This window comes from Corvus moneduloides, chromosome 22, assembly GCF_009650955.1.
Source record: "Corvus moneduloides isolate bCorMon1 chromosome 22, bCorMon1.pri, whole genome shotgun sequence".
Taxonomy (NCBI): Eukaryota; Metazoa; Chordata; class Aves; order Passeriformes; family Corvidae; genus Corvus; species Corvus moneduloides.
In genome coordinates this window covers 591,491-609,211 of record NC_045497.1, presented here as the reverse complement: position 1 = coordinate 609,211, position 17,721 = coordinate 591,491, and the positions used below count along the sequence as shown (strand labels likewise).

Sequence of the window (17,721 nt, the reverse complement as noted above, 5' to 3'; positions counted from 1 at the left end):
CTCCATTTCAGTTTCCACAGCAGTGCATTATTTTTAAATAACACACATAGAAAAAGAGATTGAAATTGTTTGCATGAACAGATGGCTGTATATAATGCTTTCCCAAGCACTATACATCGTAGAGAGGTCTCGTAGTGATTAATTCTATCTCTTCTCAGTGGTTTCCTACTTTCACAAACACTTGAAGAATAAAAAAAAAAAACCAGGCCCCATAAATAGCCAAAATATCTCTACATAATGCTTCAGGGTAGCATTACCTTTCCTTGCCCCTAGAAAGGAGAAAGAAACCTACCTAATCCCCAGCCCTATATTAAAAAGGCTGTTCCTGTATCAAAGAAACATCTGCAGCAAGACTGTGGTAGTAACAAAGTGGTCTGTGGTTTGGATTTAAGACATTCTCAGCACCACATAACTTCCTGAAATAATCACAGATCAGCAAAGCTTCCTCAAGAAAGTATTACTTTCATCAATACACATCCTAAATGATAGTAAGTTGGAAGGGCCCCAAGACAACAGAGGTCTATCTCTCTGCCTGGTCAGGACCCATGGAAGCAGCAGCTGTGAGCTGCACTGCCTCCTCCTCTGGAAACTCCTGCATTCCATTCCCCATCCAGCTCTGGCCAGAAACATCCAACTGCTTCACCCACAAACACAGTCTGAATGCACTGCTAGGTACTGCTTTTCCACTGCAACAAGCTTAGAAATATTTGATCAATTACAAACTTCATCAATTACAAAACAAATTCGATTAGATTAAGAGTTTTGCACCAGCTGGACAGGAAAATGCCTCTTTAGAACCCAAAATCACTCTCTGCACCCCTTAAAATAGCTACAGGGAAAATGGTAGGTCAGCTAGCTCACACCTGCCTTTTGCGCAAGATCACATCCCCCAAATGCTATTTCCCTTTCTTTCCATTATCAAAAAAGAAACCACTTTTCACTCCCCTGTTCCAACAACAGGAATGGCAGAACTGGCAAGTGGAACTCACCACTCTGGTGCAGCCTTTCCAGTCCATTTTTGCACATTACTGAACCAAGCACAATTCCATTTTCACCACTCACAATAAATCTCAGCGACCTCCATCACAAGGACTTTAAAAGTCACAGATGAAAAAGATGAAGCTGTACTTGAAAAAAAATTGAACCGGCACAAAACGGAAAGCTTACCATAAATGCTTCCAAACAAATGCCTTTCCTAGCAACAGGGAAATGAAAATGAGTAGCCCTTGCAGCTTTCCAGGTGTTCTCCAGAGCTTAACTGTCATTAAATGCATCTCCACGTAACACTATTAACAGGCCTACCTACAGCAGCCAAAACGTTGCAAGGACTAAGGCAACTGCACACACTAAGCTGAACCAGCCCTCATTCTGTGACTCAGTTATGTGTGATGAAGTTTAACAGATCAGGACCTGCAGTCCAGCAGCTCTGTAGATCTCGCTGAGAACAGGTATTGCCTCTAACAAGCTGCAGAAAAGCTGCCTACCAGCGCTGTCCTGGGTAACACTGCCTGTATTTGCCATTTGTTTCCAAAGCATGTATCAGCTTGCTTGGAAAATGGTTTTTGATGTTAATCTTATTCCTACTTTCAAATAATGGAATTCAAAGCCACTATGCTTGTGTGCTAGTGTGGTAAATGTTACATTTAATGATTCCAAGAACACTGGTGAACAAACTGTACTTGAGGGATCTTACGCAGGTTAATGATGGTCACTGCTAAAACAGCTGGCAGAAGACTTCCTAGACTTACTACGGCAGCAGCCTCTTGATCCACATAGGGAAACTGCAGCAAGATGTGTCCATAATGAGCTGGTTTCTACATCAAGAACTTCCCTTCAACGTACGTACAAGCCATTTTACAGCCGCACTTCTGATGTACGCTCCTATTCAACGCTCTTAAATCTCATCATACGATCAGCTGAATCTTGCAGAAACAGCATTCCCGATGCCAGGGGTAACCTTCAGGTGAGGAAGCGTCTCCGAGCCTCTCACTGAAGCCTGCCGGGGAGCAGCCCCGCAATGCGTATGATGCTGCTGCTCCTCGGGATCAATCAATAGCCACCAGGCCCGCGTTCACATCGCGAACCCGCACGGTCTGGCCCAGGCGCTGCTCCGGCTCATCCCCGCACGGAGGTTTCCCAGGCCAGCCCAGCCAGGCCCGGCTGCCCACGGGCTCTCCGAGGGGGTTTATCCTCGCTCCCGCCGCGGCTCTGCCCGGCCCAGCTCCGGCCGGGTCTGCCCGCGGGACCCTCCCGGCAACAAGTGCTGCCCCCCGCCCGCCCGCCCCGGGCCCCGTTATGTAACAGGCGGGCGGACACAGCGAGCGCCGCCGCCGCGCATCCCCCGCCGGGCCGGGCTCTGCCCTGCGCGGCTGCGAAGGCTCGGGGCCGCTCGCCGCAGGTGAGTCGGGAGGACGAACCGCCATCCCCTCGTCCCCTTTGCAGGTGCAATGGCCGCGGCGGGGTCACCCCGGCCCCAGCTCCATCCTCCCCCCTTTCCCTACCCGCGATGTCCACCCGCCTCCGCGCTCCCTCCCCTGCGCACGGCGCCAAGGACACCGTCCCCTCGCCCGCTCGCGGCGCAGCTCGGGAGGCGACCCGGACCTGTCGCCCTCGCCGTCCCCAAGGTGCCGCGCAGCCTCCCCCGCCCGCCCCAGCCGCGTTACCTCGAGCGGCCGCCGCCGCTCCACAGAGCAGCGCGGCGAGCAGCAGGCGGGCGGCGGGGGCCGGCATGGCAGCGCGGAGCGGGGACGACAGCGCGCAGCCCGGCTGGCGCCCCCGCTGGTCCGGGCTCCGCTGTGCGGCGGGCGGACGGCTCGGCTCGGCCCCGCGGAGGAGGAGGAAGAGGAGGAGGAGGAGGAGGAGGAGGAGGAGGAGGGAGGAGAAGCGCTGCGCAGCCCCGCTCCGCTCGCCGTCCCTCCCCTCCCTCCCCCGCCCGCCCCGCCGGCGGCTCCTAAAATGGCGGCCGGGCCCGCGTCGGGCACTAGGCGGGGGAGGGAGCGAACCAACGGCGCGGGGCGGGGGGGACCGGGAGAGCCCATTGCGGACCGCCGCGGGCTGCGGCGCGCCCCGCCCCCGGCTCGCTGAGGGCACTGCGGCAGCGCGGCTCCCTCACGGGCACCTCCCGCCCGCCGGGCCCGGGAACGGCTCCGCCACGGCCGCTTCGGGCTTCTTGTGGCTTCTTATAGCTTCTTATGGCTTCTTACCGCTTCTTACCGCTGGCTGCACCGCGCTGCGGGCAGGGAGCTGCGGGGCCGAGCCGGGACCTCCCGGACGCATCACACAGCTGAGGGAAGCCGGTGCCCCTCCAAAACCTCACACAGCTGATTTAAATTGGTGCCCCAAAGCCTCACACAGCTGATTTAAATTGGTGCCCCAAAGCCTCACACAGCTGATTTAAATTGGTGCCCCAAAGCCTCACACAGCTGATTTAAATTAGTGCCCCAAAGCATCACACAGCTGATTTAATAAATGCTGGTTAAACCCCCAAGCCGTTAGAAAGAGTTAAACCCCGTATGAAGCTATTTAAGAAATAATTAACCCTGTATAAAGCTATTTGAATGCTTTCACCCTAACATTCACACATCTTTTCAGAAAAAAAGGCAAAGCCGTTGGGTTTTACCCAACCCAAAGCTAATGCCAAAGGCAGACAAGTACAGGGATGCACTGGGAATGGGATGCACAAGCCCAGTCAGCTGCTGGGCAGGAGCAAACTGCCAACACCTCGTGCTACAAGCACCAGGTACAAACAATCACAGCATCATTTAGGCTGGAAAAGACCTTTAATATCACTAAATCCAACCATTAACCCAGCACCCCCATCTTGCTGTTTTCCCGGCTCTAGAAGCGCAATCCTGCAGGAATGCGTCCACTTCCGAGGCGAGCACACCGCGGTGCATCGCCGAGGGGCTCCAGGTGGATGCTCACAGGCCGAAGGGGTTCCCTGGTGCTCCCCAGGTGCGCAGGGCTGTGCTGAGACACGGCTTCAACCCTGCCCAAAGGGAGCAACAGAGGCACTCACAGCTCAGTCTGCAGAGGACCAAACCCTCTTAGTGTAGGCTTAGTGACTTCTCTCAAGGGGAGAGATTACTTCTGTTTGGAAAAATTTCCAAGTACTATCTAAATCAAGAATTTTCATTAAGTTGCACAGAACTTACCGAATAATAGAAAAGTTCTTTGCTCAACTATCAAAAATTTCAATTAGAAAATGTTTCAACAAAGGAAAAAATTATCAATACCATGATCTGAGTTTTGACAAAATGCGACCAACTTATTTTATAATTAGATCTGACTACTCATGCTTTGTACCTATTAGCCATTTCACTCCCACTGTGAAATAAAAATAAAGTCCAAAATGTTCAGGATCCTAGAGATGTGGTATTTCCTTATTTTCTGTGCAAGTTAAATACCAAGATTGATCTGTGCTGGAAAAGCCTCCCCCTCCCTCCTGAGGCAAGCCCAGGGCTGACTACCTGGTCACCCCACACTCGAGATGGGGGAGAAACCAAAGGTGAGAAACCAACCTATTTGCTACCCTGGAGCAGCCAGTCAGGTCTCACGAGGTGACAGAATCTAGTCTGTACAAGCCAGTGCATTTGGGTATCCAAAGGAAAAACGTTCTTCCTCTTCCATCCTCAAGACCAACCAGTTTTATTCACTGTACATAAGAGTGTGCAGAGCAGAGCAGGAACCTGAGGCCCAACACAGTGGACACCCCCCAGTTACTATCCTGTGCTCTGGAGTTCTCCCTTAGCCAAGTTACTCCACATTCATTCCGTGGACTGTAGGGCAGCTGCTCTATCAAGAGCTAAGACATCTTTCTTTTTTTAAATAAAGCTAAAGCCTCAGTCTAAACCTCCTTGATTTCTCAGCCTGGCTAACATATGCTGGATGGCAGATCATGTCAGAAGAAGCCTGGAGCCCATCTGTTGCCAGAGAGCTGAGTCTTTACATTCTGCCAACGCAGCTTCAGCTGACAGGGTGCTACATGATGTGTTTTTCTTTTGTATGGAGAGTAGGACTGTCCAGCACAGTGTGACTCTCAAACTAGGCTTACTAACGTAATGTCTGAGTAAGAACCACCCCACTAGCACAGATTTACTAGGCAAGATATCATCAGTTGAAAGATGATTGCCCATTGATGAATACATGGTATAACATAGCTGGTATTCACCCAAATATTGGAATTTGATTAGGAATCTAACTCTGTACAGAGCTTTAATGTCAATATAAAGGTATCTGAAGAGGGCTGAATGTCTGGCCAGTCAGCATTCACATACACATACTCTAATAAAACAGTTTTTGCAAAATCAATTATCATTAGGTGTGGCAAAACCACATTTTAAAAGAGCTCTGCATTTCACTTGGGCTGTATCATGCATTATAACAGGAGAAAGCACAGCACCATGGACCACAGTGAGAAGGGGACTTCAGTGGTACCATCAGGACTCATTTAAATTGTTCTGGTTCTGCAGAATAAGGAAGAGACATTTTTAAGAAAAGAAATGCTATGTCCAGGTAAAACCTGATTTATTATACAATGACACTACCAGCTCAGAAGAATTAATCAGCTGAATCAGTCATGCTGAAACTGGGAAATTTCCAAGGAAGGAGAAGGCATTGATGGCATTTCACTTTCTAAGCAAAACTCCTCCGAGTCAGTTGTGACTAAGGCACTGATTCAGTAAAGCAAACAATTCTTTAGTCTGTATTTTAGGATCAATTCCCTGTCTGTGTTTCCTTGGATGACTGAGAGGTTTGAACTGGCAGTTGAGAGGTTGATACAGACAGGATGGGCCCTACACATGTGGTGAGGCAGCCAAATGAAATCCTGATCCCTGTCACCATGGATGTTCCATTGGCACTTACTTTGGAAGTGCAGCAAATACAACATCCTCTCTTTTGTTCTGCAAAACTCAACTTGATTTCAATCACCCAGTGTGGGACCTGCTCTGCACCAGTCCTGATTGCTGTTAGGCAAGAGCTGTCCTGTTCCTGTCTGCCAGAGGAAACTGCATTTCCCACACTGACAGAGATCCTCGCTCTATCCCAAATGCTACATGCCATTACGTCAGAGAAACTCAGGGAACTAACTTCAGCACCTTCATTTTACCACTCATCTCCCTCCTACTCTCTGACCTGCTTCTCAGGTTCCAAAAAACCATTGATTTTTATTTTATTGGTAAGCAACAAAACTGGAACAAATGGCTCCTGGCAGAACATGTTTTCTGTTTCAGCTGAAAACCTATCAGCCTGATGTCCTTGAAATGCACAGTGTGACTAATGCCCGGCTTGCAAGGACCCAGGAGGACACATTTATTGTGCTTGTCAGAGTGGAGCTGAGCAGCCAGAACAGAAAAGATAGGGTGATAGGGAAAAATGAATGCATTTGCCTGCTCCTGAAAGGCAGGCAATGCACACCGTGAATACAGGGAGCAGCAGGACATGCTCGGGTACATCAACAGCAGATCTGGATCTGCTTGTTAGAACTCAGGATCACGAAGGATTTTGAATACATGCAGAATATGCACTGTTATTTCTCGATATTAGACTTGGACTCTTGTTTAAAGGGGGACACATAGGGAAAGGGCCCAAACTTCAAACAGTCTAGAACTGCATTGAGAAAATACCTGTCTTTAAATAAAAGAAGCTGGAACCAAGTGTGGGCTTGCTTTTCATCTCAGTGCAATTAATGTCTGCATAGTAGTGTGTTTGCAGATGATGATTTCTTTTAATGGGAAGTTAAAACCCAGCTCTATCTCCTCCACCAGTTTATCACAGCTGCCCTGAAACTGCTTCTGAGAAGGGACCAATTGCCATAGAGACTATGCAGTAATTAAGCTCATGAGACAGCTGCATGCACACCCAAGCAAAGTATTAGATGAGGGCAACAAGAGAGCCGCTTCTGAGAAGTGGTAGCACAGGAGCATTCTAGCTGCTCCCATCCCCACTGGAAAAGGCAACAGGACAATCCCAAACTATCTGGGGAATTTGAATTTTGGTGTTTTCTGGTTCTGACATGGCTTTATCAGTCTAAGGCAAGCAGGAAGAACAAACAATAATGAGACTAGGAAAATGATAATTTGGGGTGAAGATAAAGGATTAATTCTGCACAACGAGGTCTATGAAGCCCCAGAATACTCTTGTAAGGCAACAGGCAGTAGAGGGATCTTTTAGGTCATTCAAAAGAAAAACTCCACAACACAATGCCAGAGCAATGCCCCTGCCAGATGGAAGACAAAACACACACAGGTGACCTGTTAGCTCATTTCTAGCCTTGCTGTCCCCAATATACACACTCTGAACATAGAAAGGCATAAAACTCATGTGTTTTTAGATTTAGTAGGTTAAGACTTTATCATTATTTTTTAATGCTTTGGAACCTGGCTGTATATTTTAGAGGAGAAAAAATTAGAGGACTGGTTTTCCCCACACTTGAAAATTTCCAGAACTGCTTTGATCATGTATGAGAATTGATTTAGAGGATGCAAATGAAGGCCTTGGCAATCTGAAGAAGAAAATCTTCTCCCCTGACATTTCTGAATGTTCAGAGAATTCTCAACAAGCCATTGAAGTAGGGGTTCATCAGAGAGACAAAAAGAAAATTCAATAAGCAAAGAAGTACATGAAACCAACCAGCTCCCTCACAAGAAAACCAGCAGCATTAGCAATCTTTCCACCTTGTTCAATCTTCTTCCTACTCACACTTACCTTCTACAGCAAAATATGCATCCAGAAACATGAAAGCAATGAAGGGGAGATGCAAGTCTTTCCTTACAAAGGGAGATTGAATATTCTGCATCATCATTATAATATTTTACAACTCATTAGCACTTTCCATCCCAGGATCTCCGAGCATTTACAAGCGTTAATTAATGCACTCTCACAATACTTCTGTGAAGCAAAAGGCAGGTGTCTGGATACTGTGGTGACAGGTGCATTACAACTGAATAAGACAGAATTTCTAGGCTTTCCATTTACATATTTAGGAAAGAAGGGAACAGAGGGGAGGAAAAATTAACAAGTGCTGCAATGCCTTGAAATACCTCGAATCAAGAGATACTGTAAATACCTTGAAATACCTTGAACAGACTGGCTTTCCAGTCTTTACCTAAAAAGCAATACTTGTTAAGGACCTCAATAATATTTAGGCTTTATTAACGTAAGTCTTTGCTGAGTGAAGAACTATGGGGTTTTTTTCCAGTTCTATCACAGATGTCCCTCTGGGACAGTGTCTTGCCCCTACCCTATTTCCTTGTCTGACAACACAGTCCAGTAACACACCAGGTATAAAAGGATGGGTGGAGAAACCAACTCCTACATTTGCACCAGGTACTGGTGACAGTGTTTAAATTTCTCAGCTTACAGATGTTTTGTATTATTTAGGCTCATGGTATTCTGCAAACATCTGGTCACACAATGAGGTTTTCCTCTTTGCCTTCCCCCTGCAAGGGAGAAGAGCCATGTGCATGAGTATTCCCCTCCCCAAGAGCCATATGGGAATGTAAAGGCATTCTCTGAATTCATTACCCGGCCCCACAATATGATTCCGTCTTTGTACGGGCAAGAAAATGGATGTTAATTTATTCCTTATTGCTAATTTGAAAAGGAGCACAAACACAACAGTTCCATTGCAGAGACTTCTACCAAGGGTGTAGTTTAAGTCCAATTATGTGCTATTAGTACATTTGCTCTTTATTCCTGTGGCATATTAATTACATGCCTGGTATTCTGATAATTAACACAATTACACTCTTTATTTTCCCCTTTCATAGCCAATATTCTTGCATTTTACTCCGATAAGTCATTTTCTGTAGGTAAAAGAAGCCAAATCATCACATATTAATAAAATTAAGTAATGAATTTCCAAACGAGCTTATACAGAGAAGTTCCAGCAGTGTTCTTCAGCAAAACGAAAAGCAGATGCTCTCCTACTGGGCTGCAGCCTATCTCAGAGATTCCAAAATGAACCAAATTACCATCCTCTAGTTGTGTATCCAGCATGACAATCGGCCTGAAGCAGCAGGGCCATAAGGACTGTACTGGCACTGCCACACACAGCTCTTCCAGCAATGCCATCACATGTTCAAAGGCTCCCTGGTACCAAAACCTCTGATCTCCCACTGGCATCTGTGAAACTCAGTGACATTTAGCAAAAAAAAAAAGTGACAAAGGGTCAACCAAGATGATTTACAACTGCACAGGTCATCCACAAATCAACACTTGGCAGATATTGCAAAGGAATATTAAGGAACAAAACAAAACAAGCGCTCTTACTTGCTGTAAAACAACAAGGTGGGTAGATTTCACTAAATTAAGTAAATACAGACACCTCAAAGATTTGGGTTTTTACCTTCAGGACAAATTATTCCTCTAAAAACAAGTTACTGTTTTTCCATAGTTTTCTCTAAAAGCACATCTTGAACCTCCAGTCGGTCTCATAAGCTATGGCTAAAAAAGCCCCACAATGGAAAGAAAGATTCCAGCAGTTTGCTTCTCTAAGTGTATTTTTGGGAAAGGAGGAAAAGAAGGAGCAAAATGTTCCATCATTCTGCAACAGTACAGGAACTTGGTGGAAGGTTCCTCGGCACCCTGTCCTTAAAAGCATGCCATTGTTTGTCCTGCAATTGGTTCCTCACAAACTGTTGTTCTTCCTCTACTCGTACAGATCCCTCCGCACTCCTGGCCATCTCAAAGGCATCACATCTGGCAGGGAGGCTGCAGCTTCAAGAGACATCTTCCACATCGTCTCAGAGAACTCCACACTTTGATATGTTCAAAGCTTCCCAAACCTCAGCAAAGCATGGCCGATACCTGCGCTGCCTGTACTGTCGGGCTGATGAAGGAAATGATGAATATCATTCCTGTAGATCAGTCACAAAAACTGTCTGGGACAAAATTTAGAATTGATGCAGATATCCCGATTGCTGAGGCCATGTTTTCCCTACATAACCTACCTCTGGTGTTTTAAAAAGTCCCTTTTGAAATTACCTGGTCAGGAGGAAAACCCCGTCTTGCTTTTCTTTTTTTCCTCTTTATTCCCCCCCTTCTTTCTCTAAAATTCCAGTGTTCCCAGCTTCTTCCTGGCAATGCCCTGGCTATTTAAGTTACAGTCTCCTCAGACACGAGTGCAGCTAAATCCTTTGCCATCTCTCATATTTATTTCTGTTCTGACAGATACCAGTTGTGACCCTTCCTGCAGTAAGCCACTGCCCTCCTGGCCTCCACTCTAATTGCAGCTTTGCTAATCATGTTTTGATCACCACCCATCTAATCGCTGCTGCGCACGCCAGAGCCGGCCCTGTGAGCAGGGGAGAAGGGCACACACGCAAACAGCGCCTGTGCTGCCGTCCGTATGGGAAGGATCAGGGGATTACGGGGAACAGCCAGCCCCGATTAGCGCTGCCGAGGCACCGGGAGCTCCTCGCCAGCGGCAGGGGCCGATTGCCTCCCCATGGGGAGCTCCAAAGCACGCAGTCTCCCTACAGGGACACCTCTGTCTGCCTTTGGCAAAGCTGGGTGCTGCTCTCCCTGGCTGTTCTGAATAGGAAGAGGGTTAAATGCTGGCAGTGACCCGTCCCGGGGTAGGAAGGTTGTGTTAAAGCAGTGGGACATCGTTCTGGGAACGTACAGAGGGTTGTTGCTATCACTGACTCAGCCACTGACCCACCACCAGCAGGAACACAGCAGAATTCTATTCAGTGGCTTTTGAACAGGCGTTATGAACACATTAACCCTAAAGGGAGCCAGCAAAGAGCTAATTTGTCTTAACAAAGCAGGAAACAAACATCCACTGAGCTGAGGCTCACATACCAGGCAGAAGAGACCTCGGTACTCAGCAGTTCCCTCCCCAACCAACCCAATATATGCAAATGAATCGGAGTGATTTAAATAATTACCCCATCCCAACGTGTGCTGCTTTAATGTATCCATTAGATTGTTAACTCCATGGTTTCCTCTGCTCAGTGAGGGAAGATAAAACATTTCCAGTGAGTTCTTTTGGAAAGGTTATATGCCCACCTCTTTCATGGGATCTACTTCTGCTGGACCTCACAGGATCTCAGGGACCATCCCACTACTCATACAAACATTCAACAGCCATGAATTTCCACTTCACCTGGACCTTTTAACGTTCCAGGCTTTCTCTTATTTTCAGCCTGGACAGAGAGCCTCCAAACTGAGACTTTTTACTTTTCTCCTTCTGCTCTGTCTTCTGTTCTGTGTCTGTCAAAAGTGGATCAGCTGAATAAGTGGAATGACACACTGTCTTCTGCAAAAGGAAGCGGGGGGGCTTTAAATCCCATGTTGTGTTAAATGACTGAAGTACAGGGCTTTGTAGTGCATGCTAACAGCACACACTGCTCCCTGTTTACTGCTGCTTCAATGAGACATTGTCCATTGAGTGGAAGTAAAAAGCTTATGAGATGAGACAGGCATATCATCCTGTCTGAAGCCCAGCTTACACAGGCAGCTTCGTGCGGCGTGAGGAAGAGCCTTTGGGAATGACAGGAGTCTGTGGAACATTAAAATACAACCCAGGGTAGGTCAAGTATTTATTGACCTGATCTAAAACTGAGTCTGAGTGCCCAGGTTTCGCTGATTTGAATGAGGGGTATATGATGACAGCTTAAACTCCAGAACCTCTGCAATGACTGAGGAGTCCTCAAGCTGAGCAAGACAGAGGGGCGAGTCTGTCTGCAACAGAGTGAACAGGATAAACCTTTTCCATTTGTTAAAGCCATGATTTATGTACAAGATTATCATATGCCATTCTACAGTCCTAATCCTAGACCTTGAAGTAGCAGCAGAGATTAGAGCCTCTGACCATTTTCTAATGTCACTAGTAATCAGTGACACATCTCAGACAGAAAAGATGCCAAAGCAACGAAAGGGAAAAACACCCTAAATATCTGTAGAATTTTTTTTCTCTCTAGTGAAAGGCACACAAAGCCACACATCACACAGTAGATATGCACAAGAGAATTCAGCACTAGAACATCTTCATACCCTTTTCCCTCAAGCATCTCTGCTCCCTCTGCTGCCCAGCTCTCATTTTGCCTAACAGCTCCTTAATCACAGTATCTGTCACACACATAAAATATTATTTAACCTCCAGCACAGAGGAAAATGCATTTATAACCTACTGGCTTTTCCCCTTTAATCTCTCTCTCTTCCCTTACCCCTCCCCTCCCCCCCTTTTTAGTAGCTCTGAGCAAGAATGGTTCTAACAACCTTCACAAAGACTTATTCAGGTCCAGACAGAAACCAACTCTCTGCACTCTTGTCAAGACAGGAGACTAAAAAAACAACACACACGACCTCTTCTTTCTACCCAGGTGACAGAACACACTCAAACACATCACAAAAGCAGCGTGGCCTCTCCTGCAAAGATGTCAGTAAGTGTCATTTTAGAATTACAGAACCAATTTAATTGTGACTGAGGCTCAACTCAGCCACAACCCAATCCTGCAGATGAATGTTATGATCCCTCAGTGATATTTAAGAGTTCTTGTGTTTCAAAAGTATTTTTGTGTCTTTGCTTTGCAGCAGCCTGACACAGCTGAATTGAATGTTCCTTCTATCTGGGCAGAATTCAAGGTGTTGACTTTCAGCTTTAAGCGTGACCAGGTCTAGGATCTGACTATGCCAAAGATCTTGTTCTCTGTGATCCATCTCACCAGGACTTAAGTCAAGGTGCTGTTCCTCACAAATTCTCTATTTAAACCCCCAAGGACCTTCTCTGCAGAAGGATACGAGCTGGCAATCTTTGCATACACAGTGGTACCAGGCCAGTCTACCACTTACTAGAGCAGGTACACTCTGAGCTCTCCTGGTTTTGTTGTCTGCAAAACCCTTAGCAAGCCTTTCCTCTTTGTGACTGGGATGTAGTCTATCTAAACACTTCTCAGTTATCCCAGTCTCCCCTCCTCCTTTTGACAATGGCACTGAAATTGAAAAGATTTAATTTAATGCCTTGCATTGCTCCAATCCTCTGACATCTAGACTTTGCTACATTTAGAGAGAAGAAAAAATCAGGTACAAATGATCATGTAGCTACAACAGCCAGGGTAAGTCCACATGTCCAATATAGTTTCAGAAACCTGTGACCTCAAGGTCAAGGTCAGACTAAAACAAAGGCACCACTGTACACCCATATGGTGCGAGAGCAGCTAAGCATGTACAGAACCAGCACAAGGCACAGCTCCTTTTAGAGGGAGGCTCTGAAGTCTGGTGCTGCTGGCAAGGCAAGGCAAAAGCTTAAGATTCTGTCTAGTTTAATTATCATCTTTCTGCAGGCTCAAAGAAGCTTATGAGAACACAACAGTGAGGCAGAATTCTCCTCCTGTTCTTCCACCTACAGGAACTCATCCCTTCCTGACCTGCCCCTATTTCCCCCCCCCACACCCCAGAGATTTAGCAGAATCAAGCCATTAAAAAATCCACCCCTGAGCAGAGACTGCACTGTGAGCTCTTCTGGCAGGAGGCAGGGCCGTGCCTCGCTGTGCCCAGGCAGCACCACACCCCAGGTACGGCAGCACCACACCCCAGGTACGGCAGCACCACACCCCAGCCATGGCAGCACCACACCCCAGGTATGGCAGCACCACACCCCAGGTACGGCAGCACCACACCCCAGCCATGGCAGCACCACACCCCAGGTATGGCAGCACCACACCCCAGGTATGGCAGCACCACACCCCAGCCATGGCAGCACCACACCCCAGCCGTGGCAGCACCACACCCCAGCCGTGGCAGCACCACACCCCAGGTATGGCAGCACCACACCCCAGCCATGGCAGCACCACACCCCAGGTATGGCAGCACCACACCCCAGGTACGGCAGCACCACACCCCAGGCATGGCAGCACCACACCCCAGGTACGGCAGCACCACACCCCAGGCATGGCAGCACCACACCCCAGGTATGGCAGCACCACACCCCAGGTACGGCAGCACCACACCCCAGCCATGGCAGCACCACACCCCAGCCATGGCAGCACCACACCCCAGGTACGGCAGCACCACACCCCAGGCATGGCAGCACCACACCCCAGGCATGGCAGCACCACACCCCAGGTACGGCAGCACCACACCCCAGCCATGGCAGCACCACACCCCAGGTATGGCAGCACCACACCCCAGGTACGGCAGCACCACACCCCAGGTATGGCAGCACCACACCCCAGGCATGGCAGCACCACACCCCAGGTACGGCAGCACCACACCCCAGGCATGGCAGCACCACACCCCAGGTATGGCAGCACCACACCCCAGCCATGGCAGCACCACACCCCAGGTATGGCAGCACCACACCCCAGCCATGGCAGCACCACACCCCAGCCATGGCAGCACCACACCCCAGGTATGGCAGCACCACACCCCAGCCATGGCAGCACCACACCCCAGGCATGGCAGCACCACACCCCAGGTATGGCAGCACCACACCCCAGCCGTGGCAGCACCACACCCCAGGCATGGCAGCACCACACCCCAGGCATGGCAGCACCACACCCCAGCCATGGCAGCACCACGCCCCAGCCATGGCAGCAGACACGGATCCGGGGACAGGCAGTGTCTGGCTGCTCCAGGCACTCGAGGTACAGGACAAAAGACTGACGGCAAATGCTCAGCTACCACTGTCCATTCCAATCACGTTCAAGGCAATTTACACTGTGCCCTCCGATTAGGAGGTCACAAGCAAAGCTGAACATTGATTACAGTGCACAGTCAGCAGCAACACAAGCTCCTGTGTCACTCCTTGACCAAGTAACTCCGTGCATTCTGTTTCATGGGACAAACGTATGTACATAATAACATCCAAAGCTGCTCTCTCCTGAAGCAGCACCTTCCTCTGAAATCATGAAAACTTTACATCCCTTCATGCAGGGAACAAGAACGGCAGGGAGCAAGGGTTTGGAGCCACATCCCTGCTCAGGTGTGTCTGTGCATCCGGCCTTGATGTTTTTCCATGCTCATCTCACAGAATTCCCCTCCTCTGGCGAAAGTATTTTCAGAATAGTCATCCTTGCTCCTTCCATCAATTGGAATATTCCATCAGTAGAGTCCCGAATTACTCCCAGAGTAGGAAATTACTTTCACCTCACTGCAGCTGGGGATGTGTTTTATGTGACAACATGGGGACTGCAGTGCAAACCCCGTGTGCTTGTGTAACTTAATTATGATTTATGTCTTCCAAAATGTGAAATTAGCTGTACAACAGAGGTGTGCAGTGAAATGAAAGACGGGGAACTTACCCTTCACCTGGGGCTAAAACCCCAACAGTTAAGCCAGGAATACTATTAAATACCCATTCAAAACTAAATCGACCTAAATGGGTCCCTAATATTTTAAGAGTCTCAACTGAGAACACAGATGTAACCTTAGGACTCAGCTGAACTACTTAAAGTACCAAGGTTAAGCTGAAGTATTTTATAACCTTGAGAAAAAAATACTATTAACTACCCGTGTTACTCACAGAGTAGGAAACACACCTTCTTCTCTGGCAGGTGGGCAAAGAACTCGGGTGCTGAGCATCACAGACAGGCACAACACATGGGAAGAGGTACCCAAGTGTCTCTAGCTGCTCTTGTCATGGACAGACAGGATCCTCTCCTGCCCCTGTGGGGATTGCTCACTTGCAACTGCATCAGAAGAGAGCAGCAGGAACTATCAATGGTGAAAAACTAAAGTATAGAGGCATCAGTCCACATCTGGGTTGGAGTCATTATTACAATTGCAAAGGCTGAAAGTTTATTTGCTGAGTTTCACATGCCTCTGGTCACAGAGCACCATTTAGTACCAAGGAGAGTCAACCTGGAAAATGTCAAGGCAGCAAAAAGTTCTGTGCATAGAACCATTTCATGCTGATACATGAGGCAGCTTGTGAGCAGGCCAGGTTATAAAGCTTCAAAAACATTTTTTTCTCTTTTCCAAAATAAACAATCCCCAAACTGAAGTGCTTCAGGCTACAAAGGAAACCAGCCAGGTTGTTTACAACATACAGCAGGAATCCTGCTCAGGGCAAATCGGCTGCAGAGCAAATAAATGAAAGCAGAGCTCAGACGGCAGTAGGTGATTTCTGTCTCTGGATGGGAACCTACCTCAGTCTGGCAGGGAACAGATGCAAGCTCCTACCTTGGTAAGTAACAGCAATGGTCCTCCCTGTTACACAGCACTTTTGTACTTGTAAAACTCTGAAAAACATCAGTAGCAAGGAGGTTTAAGGGAAACTGCAGTGCAAAGTATCTGTAAATGCAGTGAGTCTAAGGCAGATCTGGAAGAACCTCCACAGCAATCCAGTGACCTATTTCCTGACTGCTCCAGAATTCAGATACACAGGGTACAGACTTTGCAGGATGCAAATCGCTGATCACCTGAGGCTGCTAGAAAAGTCTGTCCACCAGTTCATTCATTGGTGCTGTGCCTGCTCCTGATCACTGATATTTGATATTTTAAGGCCCTTTCAATCTAGTTTTGTGTGAGGCCATTCACACTGCCTAACTTCCTTGAAATTATTCATCCAGGCCTAACTGTCAGGATCTTTAAGGATGAAATAAAAACATTTCACCTCAAAGAAATTGAAAAACAGATGTTACTTCCTGTGGCTGCTGCCCTGCACACAACACTCACCTCTGACTGCTGGTGAGTAACAAGTGGGTCCATCCCACGGGAGGGGGTGGTGCTCAGGCTGGATTTACCACATCTGTCAGGTGGCTTAAAAATCAACTGCCCCCAGCAAATATCCCAGCAAGGCAGCAACCCTGCAGCACTTCACTGTTCCTGCCACTCTTACACCCAAAAACAACTGTTCTGCAGCTTTAATGGAGCTTCCTAAACGCCCTTTATTAACCTTCAAGCTTTGGAACACTTTGTTTCTGATGGGGAACAGTGAGGAAAAGATGCTACTCACTAAGGACTTTCTTTTGTGCAGACTGAATAGAACTCAAGATTCCTTAAGCTTCCAGAAACTGTTCTTCCTGCACTGCTTGTCCCAGTGCCCCGCAGCCTTTTTTGCTGTCAGCTCTGCCACAGTCCTTGAGGAGGCAAGAGACCAAAAAGAAAGCTGAAGGACTGATCTTAAACGAATCCAAATCATACATTCCTTCCCTGCCCAGGCGTTCAGTGTATTCCACAAAATAATTTCTAACATATTTTATACATTTAATTCAAAGCTTTTGACTTCTAGCCTTATTTTCCCTTTTGCAGTGTAGAACACTGGTAATTTCAGACATGGCACTGCTCTGTTCTTGTAAGGGATTCTCAATAGCCATAGGAATTTATCCCACCTATGATCCCGATGTCTTATTTAGACAATCTCTGCTGTAGGTGATGGGTCTTTCTACTTCATGGGCCATTTAATCTTCAGCCTTTAGCAGAACTATTTAGTCTGCTGGGGAATTAGAAAACAGACTTTGTGGAACTGAAACAGATATAATGGTCAAGCATTAGACACAGGCCACAGAACAGCCAAGAGGATACAACTTCTAATAACTACTTACCTTAGATAGAAATAGGAACAAAAAACCTCAAGAGCTTTTTTAATTTGTGATCCAAGCTTCCTTCAGGCAGTATCTCCTTCCAAAGTGTTGCTGTGCCTCCAGCTCACATGTTCTGTCACTCCAGGGTTTATTTTAGGACCTGGGAGAATCAGACTCAAGGCCCAGGTGGATGGTGGAGCCTCATTTTCTTTTACAACAGGCCATGCTCAGACACAATGAGCTTCCA

General features: G+C 47.6%; 1 protein-coding gene across 4 annotated transcripts in view; it reads right to left on the bottom strand.

Moving 5' to 3' along the window:
- The window catches only part of CLSTN1 (calsyntenin 1), a 32,506-nt gene extending 29,639 nt beyond the window's left edge, over nucleotides 1-2,867 (bottom strand). For 2 of the 4 annotated variants that reach the window (XM_032131936.1, XM_032131938.1), the window contains exon 1: nucleotides 2,664-2,867. In XM_032131936.1, the coding sequence (XP_031987827.1) occupies nucleotides 2,664-2,730 (67 nt within the window). In that variant the 5' untranslated portion in view covers nucleotides 2,731-2,867. The remainder of the gene's footprint in view (nucleotides 1-2,663) is intronic. The other 2 variants (XM_032131937.1, XM_032131939.1) reach the window with 2 other exon arrangements.
- Between the last annotated feature and the right edge of the window lie 14,854 nt (nucleotides 2,868-17,721).